This window comes from Lutra lutra, chromosome 11 (assembly GCF_902655055.1).
Source record: "Lutra lutra chromosome 11, mLutLut1.2, whole genome shotgun sequence".
Classification (NCBI taxonomy): domain Eukaryota; kingdom Metazoa; phylum Chordata; class Mammalia; order Carnivora; family Mustelidae; genus Lutra; species Lutra lutra.
This window is the reverse complement of record NC_062288.1, coordinates 93,399,333-93,422,554: the sequence shown is the minus strand read 5'-3', so window position 1 is coordinate 93,422,554 and position 23,222 is coordinate 93,399,333. Positions and strand designations below refer to the sequence as shown.

General features: G+C 36.6%; 1 protein-coding gene across 4 annotated transcripts in view; it reads right to left on the bottom strand.

The window, feature by feature from the left end:
- TRIM24 (tripartite motif containing 24) overlaps nt 1-23,222 on the bottom strand; it is a 94,211-nt gene that overhangs the window by 40,276 nt on the left and 30,713 nt on the right. For all 4 annotated transcript variants that reach the window (XM_047694715.1, XM_047694716.1, XM_047694717.1 and 1 more), the window contains exons 2-4: nt 16,916-17,034; nt 8,610-8,757; nt 2,072-2,204 (exon numbers count right to left, since the gene is read on the bottom strand). In XM_047694715.1, coding sequence (XP_047550671.1) covers nt 2,072-2,204; nt 8,610-8,757; nt 16,916-17,034 — 400 coding nt within the window. The remainder of the gene's footprint in view (nt 1-2,071; nt 2,205-8,609; nt 8,758-16,915; nt 17,035-23,222) is intronic.

Sequence of the window (23,222 nt, the reverse complement as noted above, 5' to 3'; positions counted from 1 at the left end):
TCCTAAGTCAACATTTACTTAGATTTACTCATATGTACCTTTTTAACTGCTCTTCTTTCCACCATGCATTAACAACCATTTCTCTTTTGCCTAAGGTATATTTTAGTGAGGGTTTACTGGGGATATATTATTCTAGTTTATTTTGTCTGAAAACGTCTTTCATTAATCTTCATTTTAAAAATTTTTCACTGAGTATAAATTATTTTCTTTTTGTGCTTTAAAAATATTTCTTTTGATCCTGCTGGGGATTTATGGGGCTTCCTAAATATGGGCTAGACATCTTTCTTCAGTATTACCATATTTTAAGCCATTATATTCTGTCCTTAAATGTTGCTTCCTTCCCATTCCCTCTCTCTTCTCTCCTTCTTGGGCCCCAGTTACACCTTGTATTACTTCTTCTACTTTCCATCCTTCTGTTTACCAGGCTTCATTCTGGCTATTTTCTTACTTTTCTTTTAGTCCATTAATTCTCATTTCCCACTAAGCCAAATCTGTTATAGCCACTAATGAATTAATTCCAGTTACAGTAATTTTCAGTTCTCATTCTTTTTTATAGTTTTCAGTTCTCACTCAAATTTTCTATTTTGTCTCTTATCTTTAATATGTAAAGATGTGGCCCTAAGTGTCTTTTTATATTATTTGTTGTATCTGCTAGGTTTTGTTCATACTGTTTAATCTTCTAGAATACTTGATTACTTCTAATTATGTGTTGGACCATTTTGCAAAATTCATTACTGAATAAATTTAAGGCAGAAGATGATGTTTTCTCTCTTCAGGAAGGATTTATGCCTTGGGGCACCAGCAGTATGATTTCCATTTACTTTGTCTTTGGGTACTGAAAAAATTTGATGCTAAGGCTTCAGTCCCACTCAGGAACTATTTGTAGCTAGTTCGTCTTTACTGTAATAGGGTAGATGTTCAGGATTCCAAATCAAGGCAAGGTGAAGCCTTCAACCACCATAACCCCTGAACTCCAATTTCTATCTTCCCAGCCCTGTGGCCTAGCAGAAGTTTTCCCCAATATGGTAAATGCCTCAATGGGGAAAAAAACTCCTATCATAACTCTGTCCCCACTCCAACTTCATCTAGTAATTCTTTACTAATAAGATCTAAAATTTTTATTAATGACTCCTATAGTTTTTCCAGGTTTTCTAGTTATCCTCACTGATATTGTTTGGTCTAAATTGCCTAGTCTGCCATTATTGGAACTCTAGGTGAATTTTTTTTCTTTTTTTTTTTCAGTTTTTATTTAAATTCCAGTTAGTTACTATACAGTAAAATAGTATTAGTTTCAGGTGTACAATTTAGTGATTCAACACTTACATACAACACCCAGTGCTCATCACAAGTGCCCACCTTAATCCCCACCACCTATTTAATCCATCCCTCCACCCACTCTCCTCTGATAACCATCAGTTTGTGAGACTAGACCATTTTAAGCAATTTTATTTGTATCAATCAGAATCCTACTATTTTAAATAAATCAGTGGTTGCTAACTCAATTGCCTATGGGAGGTCAGATTTAAAAATAAGCTTCAGTAGGAATTATGATGAATTGGGAAAGGCATGCCTCATTCTACAGAACATGAAAATGAATTCCATCTGAATGCTGACATGCAAGGGGCCCACAGCCATAACAGGTTCCATTTTCTCAAAAACCCAAAGATCTAAATTTTTTTTTCTTAATGTAAAATCTCCTCATTTTACAAACAACAATTTGGCAACAAATTCCATTTATTTTCATATAGCGTGTAGGCCAGTGGTTCTCAACTCAGGGTGATTTTGTTCTGTAAGGCATCTGGCAACATCTGGAGACATTTTGGTTGTTACACGGGGAGGATATTACTGGGATCTAGTGAATACAGGTCAAAGATGCAGCCAAACACCATACAATGCAGCAGAAATGCCCCCACAACAACTATTAATAGTGCCCAAGTTGAAAAATCCTGGAACAAGCCAACATACGGCCGGCCAAACAAAACTCTGCTGTCACTTGGCTGGGGTGCCAGCAGTCCTCTATCCCTCATAAAGTTAATTACATATGTAAGTATATAATTAAAGATGCCAGTACCTATGCTCTTTATGCTCTAATAACTGGCAGTCCCGGCATGTCAGTTTATCACATGTTTCACAGTAAAGCTTCAGCTGCTCCTTCTTATGAAAAGGACAAAACACTGGTCGCTGACTGGTCACTCCAACTGCCTCTGTAGAAACAATGGGATGAAAATTAATGTAATTGAATACTATGTAATTATTAGATTATTCATTTAAATTTGAACCCATTAAGATATAAAAGAGGGCACCTGGGTGGCTCAGTGGGTTAAGCCTCTGCCTTCGGCCCAGGTCATGATCTCAGGGTCCTGGAATCAAGCCCCGCATCAGGCTCTGTGCTCAGCGGGGAGCCTGCTAATGTCTCTCTCTCTACCTGCCTCTCTGCCTACTTGTGATCCCTCTCTCTCTCTGTCAAATAAATAAATAAATAAAATCTTAAAAAAAAAAAAATACAAAAGAGCCATAAACAGTTTCTGACACCATCACTACTACTAGTCTTTATGTATATTAAAATAGCATTGTCTGGTGACAGATGGCAGCTACGCCTGTGGTGAGCACAATATATTATACAGACTTGTCACATCACTATGTTGTACACCTGAAACTTATGTAACATTGTGTCAACTATACTTCAATTAAGAAAAGAAAGAATAAAATATTAATTATTCCCAGCATTTTAGAAGGAAAAAATAAATATGCTTTTCTTTCCAGAAATCCAAATTAACTCAAGAGAAAAACAAAGTATGTAGTTAAAAATATGCTTAATGGAATTTAAGTCTTTAAGAAAATAGCCCAGGTTAGTGAGTGCGAACCAAGTGGATGTTTTCTACTCCAAATATGGGAGGAAATGGTTTTAAATGGAACTCAGAGAATCTAATAAAATGTATAAACTGTGATGAAAAAGTTATTTTCCCACTTTTGTAAAAATCCTTACAGAGGGTACCCATTAACACATAAATAATCAGTTTATACTATGTACTATAGTCCTCCATGTAACTTCTTTTTAATTTTCTTTCTTTCTCAAGAGAGAGCACACAAGTGGTGGTGGGAAGAGAGGGAGAGAAAGAATCTCAAGCAGGCTCCATGCCCAACATGGAGGACAGGGGGCTGAGTCTCACAACACTGAGACCACAACCCAAGCAGAAATCAAGAGTCCATGCTTAACTAACTAAGACACCCAGCCACCTCAGCCATTTAACTAACTTCTTAATGGTTACCCTGAGTGACAGTAAAACTGAGGAACGCTTATGTTATAATGTTAAATTTTAAAAAATCAGAATATAAATGATTGCTTCAACAGTAAATATCAGTTATTTCACTAAATCAAAGGTAAAACCCAAACATTTCAGAAATAATTCCACATTCCAGCAATAACCACTGTTAATAACCTGGTATGTTTTCTTCTGGTTGTTTTTCTACATATATAACTACATACATTAGTAGGTACTTTGTTTCACAAAATTTTAAAAAATGCTATTACACACAGTGTCTTGTAAGATCTATTCACTTAATTCTTAAATACCTTTCTTATTTTATTTCAGTCTGAGAGAGAGCACTGGTGTGAGGGTTCACATATACGAGCAGGGGGAATGGCAGAGAGAAAGAGAGAATCTCAAGGCCACTCCACGCTGAGTGTGGAGCCAGACATGGGGCTCAATCTCATGACTCTGAGATCATGACCTGAGCCCCCAAATCAAGAGTCGGATGCTTCACTGAATGAGCCACCCAGGCACTCCTCTTAGAAACCTTTTAGTGAGTAAATAGATCAACTTATTTAACTGCATAGTATTTCATCAAATGAATACAACCTCTGCTGTGGACATTTGAGTATATCTCATTTTTCAATCTTGTATGATAATGCTAAAATAAACATATGAAATGTATAAGTCACTGAATGTTTACACAGATAAATTCCAAATAGAACTGTTGGGTCAAAAAGTGATTTATACAAACATAAGTACATTATCTTCCAAAAAATTATACCAATTCATACTCTTACCAGTGTAGAGTGGCTGTTACCTACTTTACTAACAGTGTTTTGTCAGTATTTTTAATCTTCACCAATCTCGTAGGGAAAAAAAAATTCACTATCTTTGGACATATTTCTTTAATAACTGAGATAGAACAACTTTTCACATTCATTAATCATTTGTATTTCTTTTAAGAATGGTCTGTTCATGTGGCCCCTGGGTGGCTCAGCTGTTAAACATCTGCCTTCAGCTCAGGTCATGATCCCAGGGTCCTGGGATCAAGCCCCGCATCGGGCTCCCTGCTTTGCGAGGAGCCTACTTCTCCGTCTCCCACTCCCTCTGCTGTGTTCCCTCTCTCACTGTGTCTGTCTCTGTCAAATAAGTAAATAAAATCTTAAAAAAAAAAAAAATGGTCTGTCCACAACTCTACAACTTTTCTATCCAATTGTCTCTCTTACCAATTTGTAGACACATTTGATATATTGCTTGCCAAAGATTTTACAAATATTTTCTCCAATCTGACTTGGTTTATGGCATTTTTCCAAGTAGATCCTTAAAACATTTTATAGAAAAACTAATCTTTTAGTTTTAGAGAACTGCTTCTAGAAAGGCTTCTTCCTAATTATAAGTGTTAACTTTTTTTCTCTTATAGTGAAATTTTATGTTTTTTTTTAAAATATAAATTTTATATTTATCTGACATTTCATATACAGTTGACCTTGAACAACACGGGTTTTAAGTGCATGGGTACACTTATACATGGATTCTTCTTGACGAACACAGTATGGTTACTGTAAATGTATTTTCTCTTCTTTATGGCTTTCTTAACATTTTCTTTTCTCTAGCTTACTTTGTAAGAACACTGTATGCAATACATACACACACACACACACCCACCCACACACACTTCTTATAAAATGTGTTTTGGGGTAACTGAATGGCTCAGTTGATTAAGCATCTGACTTCAAATCAGATCACGATCTCAGTGTCCTGGGATGCAGACCTGAGTTAAGCTCCCCGCTGAGCGGAGAGTCCGCTGGCCTCTCTGCGTCTTCACACGTGTGCACGCATGCATGTGTATGCGTACTCACACTCCCCCTCCCAAACAAATCAGTAAAAATTTTTAAAGAAATGTATTAATTGACTGTTATCAGTAAGGTTTATAGTCAATAGTAGGCTACTAGTAGTAGTTAAGTTTTGGGGAGTCAAAGGTTTATGTGGATTTTCAACTGCCCAGGGGTCAGCACCCCTAAGTCTCATGTTGTTCAAGATCAGTTGTACTATCAATATTTACAAAACCTTACATGTGTGTCGGCACGTAGAATGAGTTCACAGACTCACATTTTCTGATAATAAAACTACAAAGTTCAAACAGGAAACAAAAATATCCAAGCAATGGGAACATTTTCTTTTTCCTTTCAATGAATTCTTGGGTTCATAATAACCACACTGTTAAGCAACTTGGCTTTCTGCATTTAATATACATCATGGCCTTCTTTCTATATCATTATATTTATAACCTACCAAAGTGGAAAATAACAAATGCAAAAATTCATAAATCTTCAACAGCATGGTAATCATAAATGCAGAATACTTAGTTTTTGTTTTTTTTTTAATTAAGTAGGTTCCACACCCAATGTGGGGCTTGAACTCACCATCCTGAGATCAAGAGCTGCATGCTCTACCCACTGAACCAGACAGGTGCCCCCCTACACACAGAATATTTAAAAAATAGTAAATCTAAGTGGCAGATTATATTAAGCTTTAAACACAACTCTACAAAAGATAAAAATAAATATCAAGTATTTATGTCAAAGAAGTTAGTAATAGAACTTTAAAATAAAATTAGGGTAAGCTGGGAGAATTAAAAATAACGAACTAAAAATATATAAAGGATATTCAGATAAATTTCAAAGCTGCTTCTGTGGATAAAAACAAGAGGATAACCTACTATCTAGTCCCATCAAAATCCAGGCAAAAATGCTTAAAACTCTTATGAAAGAAGGAAAATAATTAGAGAAAATTAGCAATATGGTAAAAGATTATTAAAAGCACAACACATCAAGACCAAATGCAATTAATCCTAGCAATGCAAAAATGGCTCAGTATCAGTAATGTGAATATCCTCACAGCTCCCCTGTACCCCTCTCCTTGGTGTGCATGTCATCTGGGCATCATGGTAGATAGAGTGACCATACATCTTTAGTTGGCTTAGGACATTCTGGGTTTGTGTCTACTCTTCAACAGTAACTATAGAGCTTTTGGTTTAGGGAATTAGAACATCATAAGCCCCCTTTAAGGGCTTCGTTGACTTATCAAAGAATTTAGATCCTAACTCAGTCATCTTCCTAGTCTTCAGTGTCACCATCTCTCTGGATGATTCAGAAATCCACACAGATTACCACATAAAAACAAGGCTCTCAGACTTTCTCATCTCCAGAGACCTAGACTCCATTTTAGCTCCTCACATCATGGTCCCACCCTAGAGTTTTGATTGTCTGTAACTATTCCATTTCTATAATCAAAAATTCAAACATCCACTCTAGTAACTTCTACTTCCTAACCTTCCAATTCTTAACTACTCTCACTGTAACTCAAGGATCTCTAGGTTCCTAATAATTTCTTTCACTCTATCAACTGACACTGTCAACTTCATTTCCTTTATACAGTTAAAAAAAAAGATCCTTCATTTTAGTAAATAGCATTGTTTGTACCTCTTACTCTACTGAACTTCTGCAAGGTGTATGTATGCAGCTAAACCCAAACCCTAAGTAAGTTAAATTCTTCTCTATACCCACATGCACACTGCTGAAGCCCAATGGAGAAAGTTTTCTTTTTATTTATTTTTTTTAAAGTTTTTATTTACCTATTCCTGTCAAACAGAGAAAGAGGCAGAGGGAGAAGCAGGCTCCCCACGAAGCAGGAAGTCAGATGCGGGACTTGATCCCAGGGCCCTGGGAATCACAACTTGAACAAACAGCAGATGCTGAACTGACTGAGCCACCCAGGTGCTCAGTCCACCCAGGATGGAAGAAGTTTTAAGGCCTATACATCAAATGTAACCTGGATGCTACCAAACAATCTGTTTCTGACGCTGGAGCTCTCTTTCACCAGAGTTATTTCAAGTATCCCACACATTCCTGACCTTTTCATCCTATTTCCTCTGCTTTACTTTTCAACAGATGACTGAATTCACAAAAAAGAATTCTTTCTAGCACTATCTATTCAATTTATCTGAATCTCTACCTGGTATCTTCTTTTTTGTCTTTTCCTCATTAGTGTCCTCAGAAATTATATCCCCTTTTCCTGTGTCACTAGACTCCTAGCCTCATCTTATTCCTCCTCCTCCTGAATCTTACTCTCTAGCTACATTCAACTGTCTCCTTCTGGAAATTTGGGCATGTATTTCAGTTTTCCCCACCCTTCTCCTTCCTGTGATGAACTTCTTTTCCTCCTTCAAGCCCCAGATTTGGCCTCCAACCTAAATCTCCAACTCTGAGTTTGGTGCTTCTTTCATTTGCTCCCGTAGAACTTATGAGGCCAAACTATGATTGCTAATTTGTTTGTAGCCTTCATCATACTTATAGCTTCTGTGGGGCAGAAGTATCTGTTTGATTCACTTTACATCTCCAATGCTTGGCAAAGTTCCTGGAATATTGAATAGATATACAAACACTGGTTGACCTGAATTAAAACCAATAAAGTAATTTTTAAACAAAAATATATTAATAAGCCATAAAAACAAATGGAAGTCTGATAAATATTACAACATGAATAAACCCTGACAATACTGTGGTAAGTGAAACAAGCCAGACACTAAAGGACAAAGCCATATGATTCCACTTGCAAAAATGAGCAAAGTCATAAAGACACATGGTAGATTAGAAGTTCACAGGGGCAGAGGAAAGAGGGGAATAAGCATTATTACTTATTAGGTACTGTTTCTTTCTGTGATAATGAAAAAGCTTTGAAAACACACAGTGGTGATGGCTGCATAGCACTGTGAATGCCATTAATGCACCTTAATGAATGGTACACTTAAAAATGGTTTAAATGGCAAGTTTTTAAGTTGCTTGCATTTTACTACAATATTTTACTACAATAAAAGAATACATTAGTAAACTTCACATTATAAGCAATACAATAAAAACAAAAACCGTATATTACATAAAAAGCAGAGCTTCTTTAGTTATCTACATATCAAATATCATGAACCAGGTTTACCACAACAATATCAGAGGGGAAAGAGTTATAAAACTTTTATTAAGCCCACCTCTTGTCACCTTAAGAGTAAGAGAAGTGAAGTTTAAAAAGCATTTCTTTTTTCATTTGCTATACATTTACACCAAATTCAAGTATTTCCAGAAGAGGGGGTTGGGAGTATGAATATAAGGCAGAAAGACTCTCTATCTATTCATATTTAACAACATTTTTAAGTCTCCAAAGTTCAGTTACAATATAGACCTCCTTTACTAAAAACAAGAGTGTATTTAATGCTTACAATTGTATCAAAACAAAGTCAAGTACAGGAAGAAAAAGAAGAGTGGGATGGAAAGAGACAAAAAGAGATTAAAACCAATTTAGTACCTGGAGATACCTCCTCCTTCTGTCTCACAGTGTGGTCTTTCGTGAACTTCACTCTCTGATGAGCTCTGATGCAGGTCTTGCAGAGCCACTCAACACATTCTACACAAAACCCATTAGCTTCTGCATTGTCCTCACAGCTTGTACACACCTAGTAAGAGAAACAAGTCACATTAAGTTTTAAGAAAAAGGAAAAGGTGTTCAAACAATTAGTCATATAAAAATGATAGACAAATCATACTTGCTCTCTCACAGTTATCTTAACAGTGTGTATAAATTTAAACTGACATGTTTAAATTATAAGCATATGAAATGGAAATATGGTATTGTCCTTCACTCAATAGATCAAATACTCCAGGCACAATGCTAAGTGCTGAGGATTAACAATGTGGAAAAGCAAACGTGGTTCCTGCTCTTATGATACCATGAGTCTCACAGATGGGGAGTGTGGGTTCATATCCCCATTCCACACTTACTAGCTAGGTAGTCTTGGGCGGGTTACTTAGAATGCTCATCTTTAAAGTGCGGTTAGTAACAGATTTTGTTGAGTCGTGCTGAGATGAAATGTGAGGCACACAAACATTAGTGGAAGAATTACACCAATATGTAATTACAAACTGAGAAGTGCTATAAAGGAAAGGTATGAGAAGCTATAAAAGCACATGATAGGGGAAAATGATCTCATTTTAATGGGGCTGGAGTGTTGGAGAAAGCAGAGATTACCCAGGCAAGGCTTTCTCTAAGGAGATCATATTAATACTAAGATACGAAAGTTGAGTCATCAATTCCTGATGAAAAGACTTCTAGGCAGAGAGAACACCATGTACAAAAGCCTCTGGCAAGAAAGTACAGCAGGTTCAAAGAACTGACAGAAAGTATGACTGCAGTGTAGAGATCAAGGGGAGACTGGCAAGAGAAGCAGCTAGGGACAAGGCAGGCAGAGGGCCGGATCAAGCATGATCACATGGCCATCTGGGTCCTTGACTGAAGAAGTCTTCTAAAAGCTTTTTAGTAAGTGACATGGCCAGACTTGCAGTTTTAACAATCACTGTCACTGTAATATAGAGAACAGATTATAAAAGGGGCAAGTACTTTCTGCAGAGACAAGAGGTTTTTTCCAGTGGTTTAGGTGGAAGTGGGAATGAATGAGGAAGACTGATGGTAAAACTGGTTCAGAGGATGCCCTCCCTGGACATGGGAGGTGAAGGAGGGACAGCTCCTCTGTTGCCAGTTTGTGTAACTGTGCAGAGGGTGGCACTCTTCTCTGAGAAAAGATATTAAAGTTACATGTAAGCAGTCCTCATGTTATCTTCGGTAGCTGGCGGAAAAAAAAAAATCCCCCTCAGTTAGCCCTTTATGGTAGCCAAATTCCAAATACCTAGATAACATTTTCATTAATTCAAACACTGCCTTTTCTCAGCTCTTATCAGAGAACGTTTCTAACATTATTGACTCCTACTTCCTACTTCAGATTCCTTGATACCTCCAGATCCTCTTATCTCCCTGATTGCCCTCTGGAACCCACCCCCCACCTTCCTCCTCCAATTCTGTACATTTTTGTTAGATCTGGGGATTGTCTCGTCCATATTCCCTTAGCTTCAACCATCTTGTCTTTAAGGATATCACCTAAAATTTAATCTCCACACTATGCTACAAGAAAGAATAAAGTACCTATAGTATATGAGGTAAAATGAAAAAGGAAAAGTGGACAAGCATATCATGCTACTGCTCTTCTAAGAAAGATGGAGATGGGTGAAATAACATTTGCTAATATTTCTTAAATAATATAAAATTACTTAAAATTATACATAAAATATTTTAAATGAAAGAATAAAGGAAAATAAATGGTTACCTATAGGGTAGAGAAGAAATAAGGTATATGGGTAGATTAAACAGTGATAGAAGTTCGGGTTCTCTCAACACACTGTGTTTTATGGATTTTACTTTAGAACTATAGGAATGTTTTATATGTAGTCCTACAAATTTAAATTTAAAAAGTTAAATCCCTAAAAACCAAAAGCAAATGAAGCAAATGAATCTGCCTATCAAGTGGGTGGCTTAACTTCAAAGAATTATTTATTTCAAGTAACTTCGAAATATTACAGTGCATATTAACTAACTGGAATTTAAATAAAAACTTGGAAAAAATTATGATTTGATTGACTATCTCCAGTGCATACATGCAGTGATTGCTGTCTTCCTTGCTTTCTATTTTTGACAGAAACAGCACTATAATTTCTACTTTCAGTCCCAACTCTATTCTTCCTTACTCTTACTCTGCAAACCGTATTTATGCTTTATGATCTGGTTCAACATTAGATTCTAACAACAGATGGTGCTGGAGGGAGACTGCAATGCCAGAGGGAAGAAGGTAGTTCATCTTAGTTGTCTTGCTATCTGCTTGCATTTTCTGTGAACATCATGCCAATCAATGCTACTTCACCCTGGGAGCAGCACTTAGCTCTACTTTGCAGTTTTTCCAATCCTCATGGAATCAGCTTTGGAGATAATGACACCACAGGCCTACTCCTGCTCCTCTGAGGTCTGCGATCCCAAGGCCAAACACTCAGACACCAATATGGGACAAACAGCACTGCCTCTCTTCAGATGTTTGAGCTGATGTTCCACAAGACCCTTCCTCTAACTTTGCCTAATTTCAACCTTTTCTCTTTGTTCTCTGAGCTGCATCTTTATAGTTGCCATATGATACTTTATTTTTTTACTTATCCTTTCAGTGAACAAGTTTATATCTAGTTAATTCTTAAGAATTAAGAGGGCTCCTGATTATACCAAAACTGATGATATACCCTATAACGTAATTATATATATTTGAAGAAAATAAATAATTATGTCAATGTAATTGAGAACTAAGATTTCCAATGTCAGACAAGTGAGATAAACATCAAATTAAAAAAGTAAGATCTACAAATCTAAATTGGACTTATAAATATCAATATATACTTGTGGTGTATTTGCTTTTTCCTTCCTAGACAGTTGCTGCTTGTATATTATCAACAATTAGGCACCCATTACCTCATACAGAAGCATATTTTAACTTTGAAGAGTGCACTATTGAGCCAAATGAAATCTATTTCTCTTCTTAAGGTCTTCTAGCTACTGGAATCTTAGAAATAGATGTTATATCCTCCCTCAGTAACTTCTCATGAGCATCCAGTCAGGCTTTCAGTTTGCTTAGGGGTGGGAACACATCCATATTTAGTAATCACAGATTTGATCCCCTCTGCTGAATTTGAATTTTCAGCAGATCCACAACTCTCCTGATAACTGAGCGGGTTATCAGTCTTCTTCGGTGCTGTTCAAATGACAGTCAGGGAAGGGAAGGGAAGGGAAAAGGGGAGCCTTCTGTGATCCTCAGCAGGGTCAAGATAGAGCCTCAAAGACTTGCTGCACTGGAGATGATCCTGGTCATCTTATGGGATGGCCCAGAAGGCATGGCTACAACCCTAATTTCTCACATACTCTGTAGCATACCAGGTCAAATTATTATCTGTTTGGTGGAAATATAACAGGAACAAAACATGACAGACATTTGGTATCATATAGAACAAATATCTATACACTGAATTTTTACGCTATCATCTGGTGGTTCTGGCACTAGGGGGATGCAGTTTCAGGGTTTTTTGGTGTAGAGAATAGCCATTTGCTGCCTGAGCTTTTGGGATCATTTCTTACATTTTTTGCTCCAGAAATTTGTTCACTTGGTAAATACATTTTGACCATTAATACTAAACTAGGTTGCTTTTCTGTTAAAAATCTGCACCCATTACTTTTCTAAAATCCTAGCCTTCTTAAAAACACTAGTTTCCTTACTAAGGTTAATAGTTTTCTATCACCTTGTATTCTGTTTATCCTTTTCCCTGACACTTAATAAAGATTCCAGAGATTCTATTATAATAATAATTCCACGTGTTTGAGGTTGATGAGCTGCTTCTTTTTTTTTTTTTTTAAAGATTTTACTTATTTGACACAAAGAGAGAGAAAGACAGAGAGAGCGTGCTCAAGCAGAGGGAGTGGCAGGCAGAGGGAGAGGGAAATGCAGGGTCCCCGCAGAATAGGGGTAGCCCAATATAGGACTCGATCCCAAGACTCTGGGATCATGACCTGAGCTGAAGGCAGTTGCTTAACCAACTGAGCCACCCAGACACCTGGCTGATGAGCTTCTTAATAAAAAGATGCCTTAGAGAGGAATCTTGCCTGAGCCCCAAGAGATACTATGTGGCCTAAATTCAAGATCAAGACAGATGGACTTGTTTATTCTTTTTTATTCGAGTGTAATTAACATAGTGTTATATTAGTTTCAGGTGTATAATTTTAGGATTTGAAAATTCTATATATCACGCAGTGTTCAACACAGTAAGTATAGTCACTCTCTTTTATCAATAAAAAGTGTTTGCTAAATCATTCTCCTGCAAGGCCTAGAAAAATGACCAGCCCAATGGTGATAAGTATCCCCACACGTATACTGCAGTCTCCAGATATCATATCCGACCAAAAGGAACCAAAGCATCTAACAATACGTCAAAACAGAAAGCAGGGGAACAGCAGTGATGATTGCGATTGTATCAGAATGACTCGGGAATCAATGTGAGGCTCCTGTTGCCAAGATGGCACAAGTGGAGCATCAATAACAACAATTACTATAACACATTTTATGTTAAAAATCCATGAATTTGGGGCGCCTCGGTGGCTCAGTGGGTTAAGCCTCTGCCTTTAGCTCAGGATATGATCTCAGGGCTCGAGCCCCGCATCAGGCTCTCTGCTCGGCAGGGAGCCTGCTTCCTCCTCTCTCTCTGCCTGCCTCTCTGCCAAAAAAAAAAAAAAAATCCATGAATTCATGACACACACACCACTCATTAGTCAACCTTGGAAGAATGCTAAGAAACTAAGTTACTACTCTAAAAATTAGCAACTAAAGGAAAAGAATCAAGTGTTTAACCTACCTTTCCTTTATAACAAAGAATAATGAAGGAAGCCTTCTGTTTCTCTTCCAGTTAAGAAATATAGGGGCATGACAGAATGAGACTGTCATAATTTTCCAAGGCTGTAATGTAATATGGGAGCATGGCAATGGCCATTAATGGCCACTGACATCAGAAAAAAGAAAGACAACCAAACTCCTATGCCTCCACACAGACATATGGATCAAAGTATTCTCTCGCGCAATGGAACCTGAAACTAAACCAGCCTCTACATTTTTACTGCCAATGTACACAAAATACAGGAGACAGAGAAGTATGTTAAATGACTTTACGAAGATATCCTGCAAAAGGCAGAATAAGGCTAACTGTATAGGATTAACACCCAGTTTATCTATCAATTATGTTGAAAAGGGAGGAAAAAGAAAGCCAGTGAAGTAAAGGGATAATTTGAGATTAATTAAAAGACAGGGTTGAGGGGCACCTGGGTGGCTCAGTGGGTTAAGCCTCTGCCTTCGGCTCAGGTCATGATCCCAGGGTCCTTGGATCTAGCCCCGCATCGGGCTCTCTGCTCAGCGGGGAGCCTGCTTCCCCCTCTCTCTCTCTCGCTGCCTGCCTCTCTGCCTACTTGTGATCTCTGTCTGTCAAATTAATAAATAAAAAAAATCTTTTAAAAAGAAAAAAAAAAAAAAAGACAGGGTTGAGACAAATCAACCAAATGCACTGTGTAGGCCTTACTGGATCCTTACAAAAACAAACCACTGTTTTAAAAAAAGAAACCATAATTAGAGCATTATCACTGGATGTTTGATGATATTAAGGAATTACTGTGAATTTCTTTTACATATGAAAATACGGTGGTTATGTTTATTAAAAAATATTTTCCTATAGAAGTACTGAAAGATTTATGGATTAGATGATATAATGCCTGGGAATAACTTCAACTTAATATAGTGTGTGTCTGTCGGGGGGAAGGGAGTGTCAGGTTAAACATAAAACGAGTTTACGACTATTAAGCGAGGTAACGTATATGGGAGTCCATTATGTGAAACCATCCCTTCTCTTGTAATGCTTAAACTTATCTGTAATGAGAAGTTTTTAAAACTTTATCTTCAGCTATAAACTATCCTGAGTTCCAGTTTGAATATAGGTGACATTACTTTAATCTTATAGGTAAACTCAATCATATTCAAAACCAATTCTCTATCTACTTTGCTACCTCCTTTCTCTCTGTGAAAAGCACCAACATCCTGTTAGTGAGGTCCCTCTCACCTCCACACCCAAGCACGTATATCAAACCCTCCCCTCTCCTTATTGCTACCAGGCTAGTTCAACTCAACTCTCAGTACGTGTCTCTCTCTCTCTTTTTTTTTTTTTTTAAAGATTTTATCTATTTATCTGACAGAGAGAGAGAGAGTTAGGCAGAGAGTAGGCAGGCAGAGAGAGAGAGGGAAACAGGCTCTCTGCCGAACAGAGAGCCGGGGCTCGATCCTAAGACCTTGAGATCATGACCCGAGAAGAAGGCAGAGGCTTAACCCACTGAGCTACCCAGGCGCCCCTCTCATTACCTCTTGCCTAGTGCTTCCTTCATCCCCCATTATCACCTCTCTTGTCTTCATTCCCAAATATACCTCCAAGTACCCTATTCCTGAACCATGTTTAACAACCTTACTATCCTCACTTACCTAAAATGAAGATGTCAATTTGGACTATCTCTAGTTTAATTTATAACTTCTTCCTATTGTTTTGTGGAAAAAACTGAGTAAACTTACCAAAACTGATTATGCAGAGGCATAAAGCAGCCTCTTAAATTTGTCCTTTAGCTTAGAATCCCTTCAATACTCATCTCTTATCACCATCAATTCATATAGGATTTTAACTCCATCCTGTTAATGATTTATGTTGCTTTGCTTTTGAATTTTCTGGATTGAGCATTCAGATGCACTGCTAGAGTTCATCTGATGAAGCATAATGAGTGAGTGATATGACTAACAAAGTATATCTAGTATAAATATAATCACATATGAAGCAAAGTGACCTGACACTCTAGAAGACAAAAAAAAATCACTGGTATTCACAGGGGAACTTTCAGAGGTATTAAGTACTTGACACTGTAGCTCACATAAATAATTACATTTTCATGCTTTAAAACCAGTTTCACAACTAGAAAGTTTATTCCCTGCACCAAACCCTGTTTTGACCTCTGATGAACTATGGATATTTTTGAAACAAAAGCAGTATTTAAAAAAAATTTTTTTTTTTTTTGAGGGAGAGAGCAAGCAAACCCATGTGTGCATAATGGAAGGGGGTAAGGGCAGATGGAGAGGGAAAGAGAGAGAATCCCAAGCAGCCTCCCTGCCCAGACTGGCCTCAATCATACAACCCTGAGATCATGACCCAAGTCATAAGAAAGAGATGGCTGCCTAACCAGCTGAGCTACCAAGGTGCCCCCCAAAAGGGATATTTTAGTTAGTAATGGCTATATTCATTTTAAGGGAACCCTAAATCCCTCATTTCCCTCATGAAACAAAAAGTTGAAAATGAAAAGTACAGAAACTTAGCTATGTGATTCCTGAAGTGTCCTAAACATTACCTTTTTGATTTTTACATGTTAGGTTAATAAACATTTTTTTCCATTGTCAGATTCTGTTCCTTCACAGATACTATGTTCCAACTTTAAGGAAATGCCTAGAAAAATCATCAATGAATCATGATTCAAAAGTACACTAATACACTACACTTTAGTTTACACTACAGAATTAAATCATAGCTCACCTCCACCAGAGTACTATAATTCACCCACCAGTGACTGGACATTTAGATTTAAAGGGCAATAGAAATGTTCTACATGTGGGTTATGGAAATGCCGGGGCAGGGTGGGCACCATTGAGCCTCTAAATCCAACACCCTGGACAATATTACCAAATGAGCCTTTCAAAGAAATACCACGCAGAAAAGAAGACATTCTTAAAATGTAGAAACCATACTGATCACAGACATGGAATTTTTCATATGTATCATTATAGAGTTCATCATTAAAACAGAAAAAAATGAAAAAGGTGGGGCTTGAAATAAAAAAAATCTAACTGTCAATACACAGTAAAGTTACAAAAAAAAGATATTGTCAAATATAGAATAATAGTTTTCTCTCTGAAGGGATAGGGAAGGTGGGGGTACACACAAGGCTTCTGAATTGGCACTGTTTTATTCATTAAGATGAATTATTCATTACTCTATTCCCTTTTAAAATATTACATAATTTGACAGACATAATGGTCAATGTCAGACACCTTTTATTTTAGAGTCCTTCAACAATCCAGGCCACCTCATTAAGAGGAAGCAAAATGTTTAAGACTTAATTAGTACACTTACCTGATTAGACTTTTCTACTGTACTGCTGGGAACCTCAGTAGTGTCCTTCACAAAAAAATTATCTATGATGTGTCTCTCTGCACATTCTTGGCTGCAAACTGGACATCGAATGACTCCAACTGGGGAAAACAAAATTGCGTTCTAAGTTTTTTTGGTTTGCGTAGCATAATGATTTGATTGATTGTATATAACTGCAACATGACCACCACACTAAGTTTCGTTAACATCTGTCACCATGCACAGTTACAAAAGTTTTCTTCTTGTGGTAAGAATTTTCAAGATCCACTCTTCTAGTTACTTTCAAATATGCAATACAGCATAAAGTACAGTGACCAGGCTGTGCATTACAACCCAATGATTTACTCATTTTATAACTGGAAATCTGTACCTTTTGACCCTCTTCATTCTTTCACCCCCCATGACCCTTTACACCTCAGGCAACCACCAATTTGTTCTCTATATCCATGAGCTCTCATCCCAAGTTTTAATACAAATACGCTAAACACCAAACAAGCACATCTCATTCAAACTGTAACTGGGTTTTTTTTACAATGCCCACTTTTTTCAAAGTCCTTTCTATTATTACCTAACACCAAGCAATCCAGTTTATATATATACGTGGATTATATGTATGCATGTATGTACACATACAGATATATCCCACACCTAGTTTATTTAATAATGAATAAAAGTTCATTATTTTAAATGAGTTGCCTCTCTAATAACCCCATGGGCTGCTCTTTTATCAGTTAGCAACTCCCCTTGGCAGTGGTTTTCAAAATCTTGTGTGGAGTTTTTAAAAAGGGACTTCCAGTTTTCTTTGGACCTACAGAATTAGGATTTCTGAAAGGGGAGTACAAACCTACTTGTTTTGCCTAAAATCTCCATGTGAGATTAAGAAACACTATTGTGTTTCCTTTAACAAGGGCAAATATGTGTCTTGGGGTGGGGAGAATAATCTTTCATAGTGCTTGGTAAAACAGTAAGTAAAAACTAATTAATGAATTAAAATCTAAATTGATTAAAATTTTAAAAATCTAATATTCACTCGATGCTATAATTTCTACCAAGGAGACTGTGATAAAGTGCCCAGGTACATTTTTTTGTAAAATGAAATGCATAAGAATGAATATAAAGTAATCCAAAGGTCAATTTCATTTGTATATACAAGCAAAAAACAAATTTTTTAAATTAAAGAACCCATTTTACAACAATAACAAAAATATACCAAGTACTCGGAAATAATTGTTTTAAATATATAAGGTCACTGTGGAGAAAAAGTTGTATTTAGAAATATTAAAATATATCTAAGTAAAGAAAAACCATGTTCACGATGGTAAAAGATACCAATTCTCCCCAAATGCATCTACAGATTCAATGCAATTTTAATTATCCTAACAGGAATTTCAACAAGCTGGGGGATATGCCTACCAAGTGAAGGACTTATTCTAAAGCTATGGTAATTAAAATGGTGTAAAATTTATGTAAGGATAAAAAAAGTAGAACAGAATACACATACACAATACCAGAAATAGGCTCATATTTAAGTACATTTTATACAGGATAGATGTGGCACTAGGGATCAATGCGAAAAGGGATGAACTTTTCAGGGTGCTATAGTTCTCCAACGTGGGAGGGGGATGAATTAGATCGTTACCCAATTAAAAACAACAGTTCTTTCAAAAGATTAAGAACATTGTAACTTTCCAAAGAAATATAAGAGAACATCTGTGTAACCTTAGAGCGGGAATAAATTTCTAAAGAAACAGAAACCAAGAGATTAAGGGCAAGATTAATGAATTTGATTTCATTTACGATCAGAACTACAGCTAGTCAAAAGATTACCATGAAGAAAGTGACAAGACAATGCCCAACCTGGGAAAGATATACCTAATATGTGCTACTAACAATGAATTAATAACAACAATCTGCAAAGTATGTGACAAAGCATTTCACGAAAGAGTAAGATTGAATAAACATATTTTTCCTTATTCCTCTAGAATAATACAGCTAAAACCTCTAGGTGTTCTATACAAAACAATCATAAGAAGACTGAAAGAGAGAGGGAAGGCAGCAGACTAGCTAGAGTCCTCAGGACCCGAGGGGCCACACAGTAATGAGTTCACTGGATTTTCTTTTAGCCTCATATATTCCAAAGTAGGCAGTCATGAAATCACCATCCTATGTACATCAACAGGTATAAACAAACAAAAAAATCCCACAGAAACCTGCTCTCTTTATCCAAAGGACCAGGAAATGGGCAGCTCACCAAGACAAAACTTTTAGACAATAACTGCTCTACTCCAGCCAAACACAACAGATAAAATTGTGCTCTTTTTCCCACCAGCAAAGGTCCAGTGGGAAGCCTAGACTTCCACCCTGGCCAAGTAGAAACCAAGTACCCCCAACCACACACTGCTGTATCTGTCAGAGAAGACTGGTAGGGAGCTGTGGCTTTCATCCTTACTGGGCGCTAATTTGGCCCCCTGCAGTATTAGTGGAGATCATGGGGAAAGCCTGAATTTTGCCCCTCCAGGACAGTAATGCGGTACTCCTCTACCTCTGTGCTGGGTTGGCGTTAGAAAAAGACTAGTGGATACTCAGAACTTTTACTACTGCCTACCAGTAACTTCTGTCCCCACTCCTTACATAGGTCAATGAAGAACAATGGGAAGTGTTGAACAGACACCCATGCCCCCCCCCATTACCAAGAGAGGTATCAAAATGTAACAAGAGACTTCAACCCCATCCACCAGTAGTAAGGAGGAGGCCCTCCTCTTCCAGATGTTAAGGGAGGCAGCATAAGAAACATGGACTATTCAATTTCAATCTTACAGAAGACAGAAAATAATAAATATAAGAGCAGAGACTAATGGAATTGATAACTAAAGTCAATCAAACAAAAAGCTGGTTATTTGAAAAGGCCAATAAAGTTAACACACCTTTAGCAAGACTGAAGATGGCAAAGGAGAAGACACAATTTACCAAAGAATAAAAAAAGGGAATAGCACTACAGATGATGCAGGTATCAAAAGGATAATAGAGGAATACTAACACTAGTCACAGAAATTTAACAATGTAAGTAAAACAAATTACTCAAAAATACAAACTACCATGATTTACCCAGGATGAAAGAATTTGAAAAGCCATTTGGAAATTGGCTCTGAACAAACTGAAACACTTCGGTGAAACCTGGCAAAACATGTATTGAACTTATATGCCGAAAACTATAAAATGCTGATGAGAACAAACAAAAATCATCTAAATAAATGGAGAGACACACAGCATTCATGGATAGGGGTAATTAGTGTAGTAAAGATGCCAATTCTCCTTAATGTGAGCTGTGGTTTTTACACAATTCCTAATATCCCAGCAACATTTTTTTGTAGATATAGACAAGATTTTTAAATTTATATAGAAAAGCAAATGTATAATAGTAGCTAAGTCAATACTGAAAACAAGAAAGAGGAACTATTCTATCTAATTTCAAGATATTACATAGCTCCTATAATCAAGAATGTCTGTTACTGATCAAGAGATAGACAAAGATGAATAAAACAGGACAACTGAAATAGATCCACACAAGTAGGGCCAATTCATTTTTGACAGATGTGTAAAAGCATCTTAGCACTCAAAGTACAAAATGCTGATGAGAGATATACTGTGTTCATGGATTGGAAGATTCACTGCAGTAAAGATGTCAATTCTCTCCAAACTGACCTACAGACCAGTATATTCCTATCAAAATCCTAAGCAAGTAAGTATACACTTTTTAAGTATAGACAATGTTATTCCAATATTTATGTGGAAAAGGAAAGGAACTAGAAGAGCACAGATCTGAGAAATGATTCACCATATATAAAGAACCCTCAAACCTCAACAATGAAAACAACAGACATCCATTAGAAAATGGGCAAAACACATGAAGATTATCATTCTGAGTAAAAAAGCTAATTTCAAAAGGCCACTTATGAATGATTCCATTTACATAACATTCTCAAAATAAGATTGTAGAGATGGAAAATAATTAGTGCTTTGCCTGAATTTAGGGATGGAGTATGGGGAAAGGAAAGGGTAGATATGACTACAAAGAGAGCTTTGGTAATGAAGGAATAAAACAAGAACGCTAGTGTCTTGATTGTGATGATGGATATATGAATCTACACATGTGATAAAATGGCAAAGAACTATAGGCACTATTTTATCAGTGCTAATTTTCTTGTTTTGATTTGTACTAGATACAGAAGATGTAATCATTGGGAAAAACTGGGTATCTTAGATCTCTCTGTAAATTCCCATCAATCTATTTTTATTTATTTCAAAATATAAAGTAAAAAAAAACAGAACAAAACACCCTAAAATGAACTAACATTTCTTCAGTGTTCTCCCTATATGCACTGCATTATCCTCATAAAGATGAGGAAACAGATCAGAAACTCCAGGTAATCTGATCAAGGTCACACAGTATTGGAATTATGATTTGAACCCTTGGCTGACTGACCCAAGTGCAGGCTCTGTACTGCTACACGTTAGAAATACGTTTAGAAAACCACGGGTTAAAAGATCATGTCATTTTGATAGATAGGATATTAGTCCATGAATTAATCCCTGGCATAGTGCTCAGTAAGTATTTGGTAAGTGATAAACTCCTTTAATAATACACATACCATATGATTCACAATTCCAACACTGAGAAACTCTTATACTTCAGCATGAGAAGGTATGTTCAAGAATGTTCATCACAGCATTTCTTATAAAAGCTCACAACTGGAAACAATCCAAATGTCCATCAACAGTAGAAACAAAATACTGTGATATATTTGAATAATACAATACTTTACAGCAATGAAATCAATCCACTTAACCTACAGATATCGACATGACTGAGTCCCAAAAAATATTATGTTGAGTGAAGAAAGGGAGTGCTAGAAGAATATTGACCATTTAAGTTCAAAAATCCAAATACAATCCAAATAAAATATTAAATAGGAAAGCATACATAGATAATTAACTATAAAGAAAAGCCAAGGGAATGATTAGCACACAAGTTGGAGAGTGGCTAGAGGAAAGAGGAAAGCAGCAGCAGCTCCTCTCCAGTACTGACTTCAAACCATCCATTGTTCCTGAACTAAACTGTTTTCCAAGGCCTAAAAGCAAGGGGAGATGAATGGGTGCAAATGAGACCAGAGGCCCAGTGAAAGACCTGCTGGCTTTTGTCAGAGCTCTCTTCTAACTCTAGACTAGTTACTAGATGTCTAGTAATCCTCAGAGCAAACCAGTTCTAGCAAATCAATAAATATTATCTCCATCTTACAGATCAGAAAACTGGCCACCATCACTTGCCCAGGGTCATAAAACTACTAAGTGGCAAATGTGGGATTTGAATCCTGCCTAATGACACATCTTGTACACATTCTACAAGGAACTCATTTAAATAAAAAGAGAGAGAATATGGAGTTTAAAACAATATAGAACAAGGTTGTTCCTTTTATTGATTGCTCTATAACCCTTAAATCCTTTTGAGCTTCTATTTCCTCTTCTGTAAAACAACAGTAAATGATAATGGTGACCATATTGAGAGTCTGCTGTGTTCCAGTTACTGTGCTAAATGCTTCACACTCATTAGAACAAATATGAGGCAGGACTGTAATAAGGATTATATGAATAAATGTATTAAAAGGGCCTACTGATGTCAGGCTGATAAACCTGTGCATTACAAACTTTGTACCTTCCAACTAAAATCAGGTACTAAGGGATACCTTCTGAAAGGATCAGTATGACCTAATTTGTCTGATTCCCTCAAACTATGCTCTACTAATGCTATATATGATTTCAGAGCCATAAATGCACCTCTACCTAAAAGTAACAACAGGAAAACAAATACATGAATAAAAGTAACAATGGGGACTAAATGTCAAGTGTATCTTAAATTTGTGTCTCTACCCAAACTTCATTTTAAGCTCACGATTTATGAGAATAAGAAAAACCAGACATTGCATATCATACAGTAAACAGCTGACACCTATATGAAGGAAGTGATTCCTTTGACACACTATTCTGGGAAGACTGGGAATAATGTGAAAACAATTCAACTCCCATTTTTGGAATGGGAAAAGTTGAAATCCAAAAGACAAGCAGGAAGTCAACTTTATAATTAAAAGAAAGAGTAAAACAAATGGATCTCATAAATGCTATAAATTGCTTCTCTTAACTGATACTAAAAGTAAGAATATGGAGAATGTCCTGGGAAGAAGCTAAACAAGGAAATCATCTATTTATTGAAATGATACTTCAGTATTATATTTTT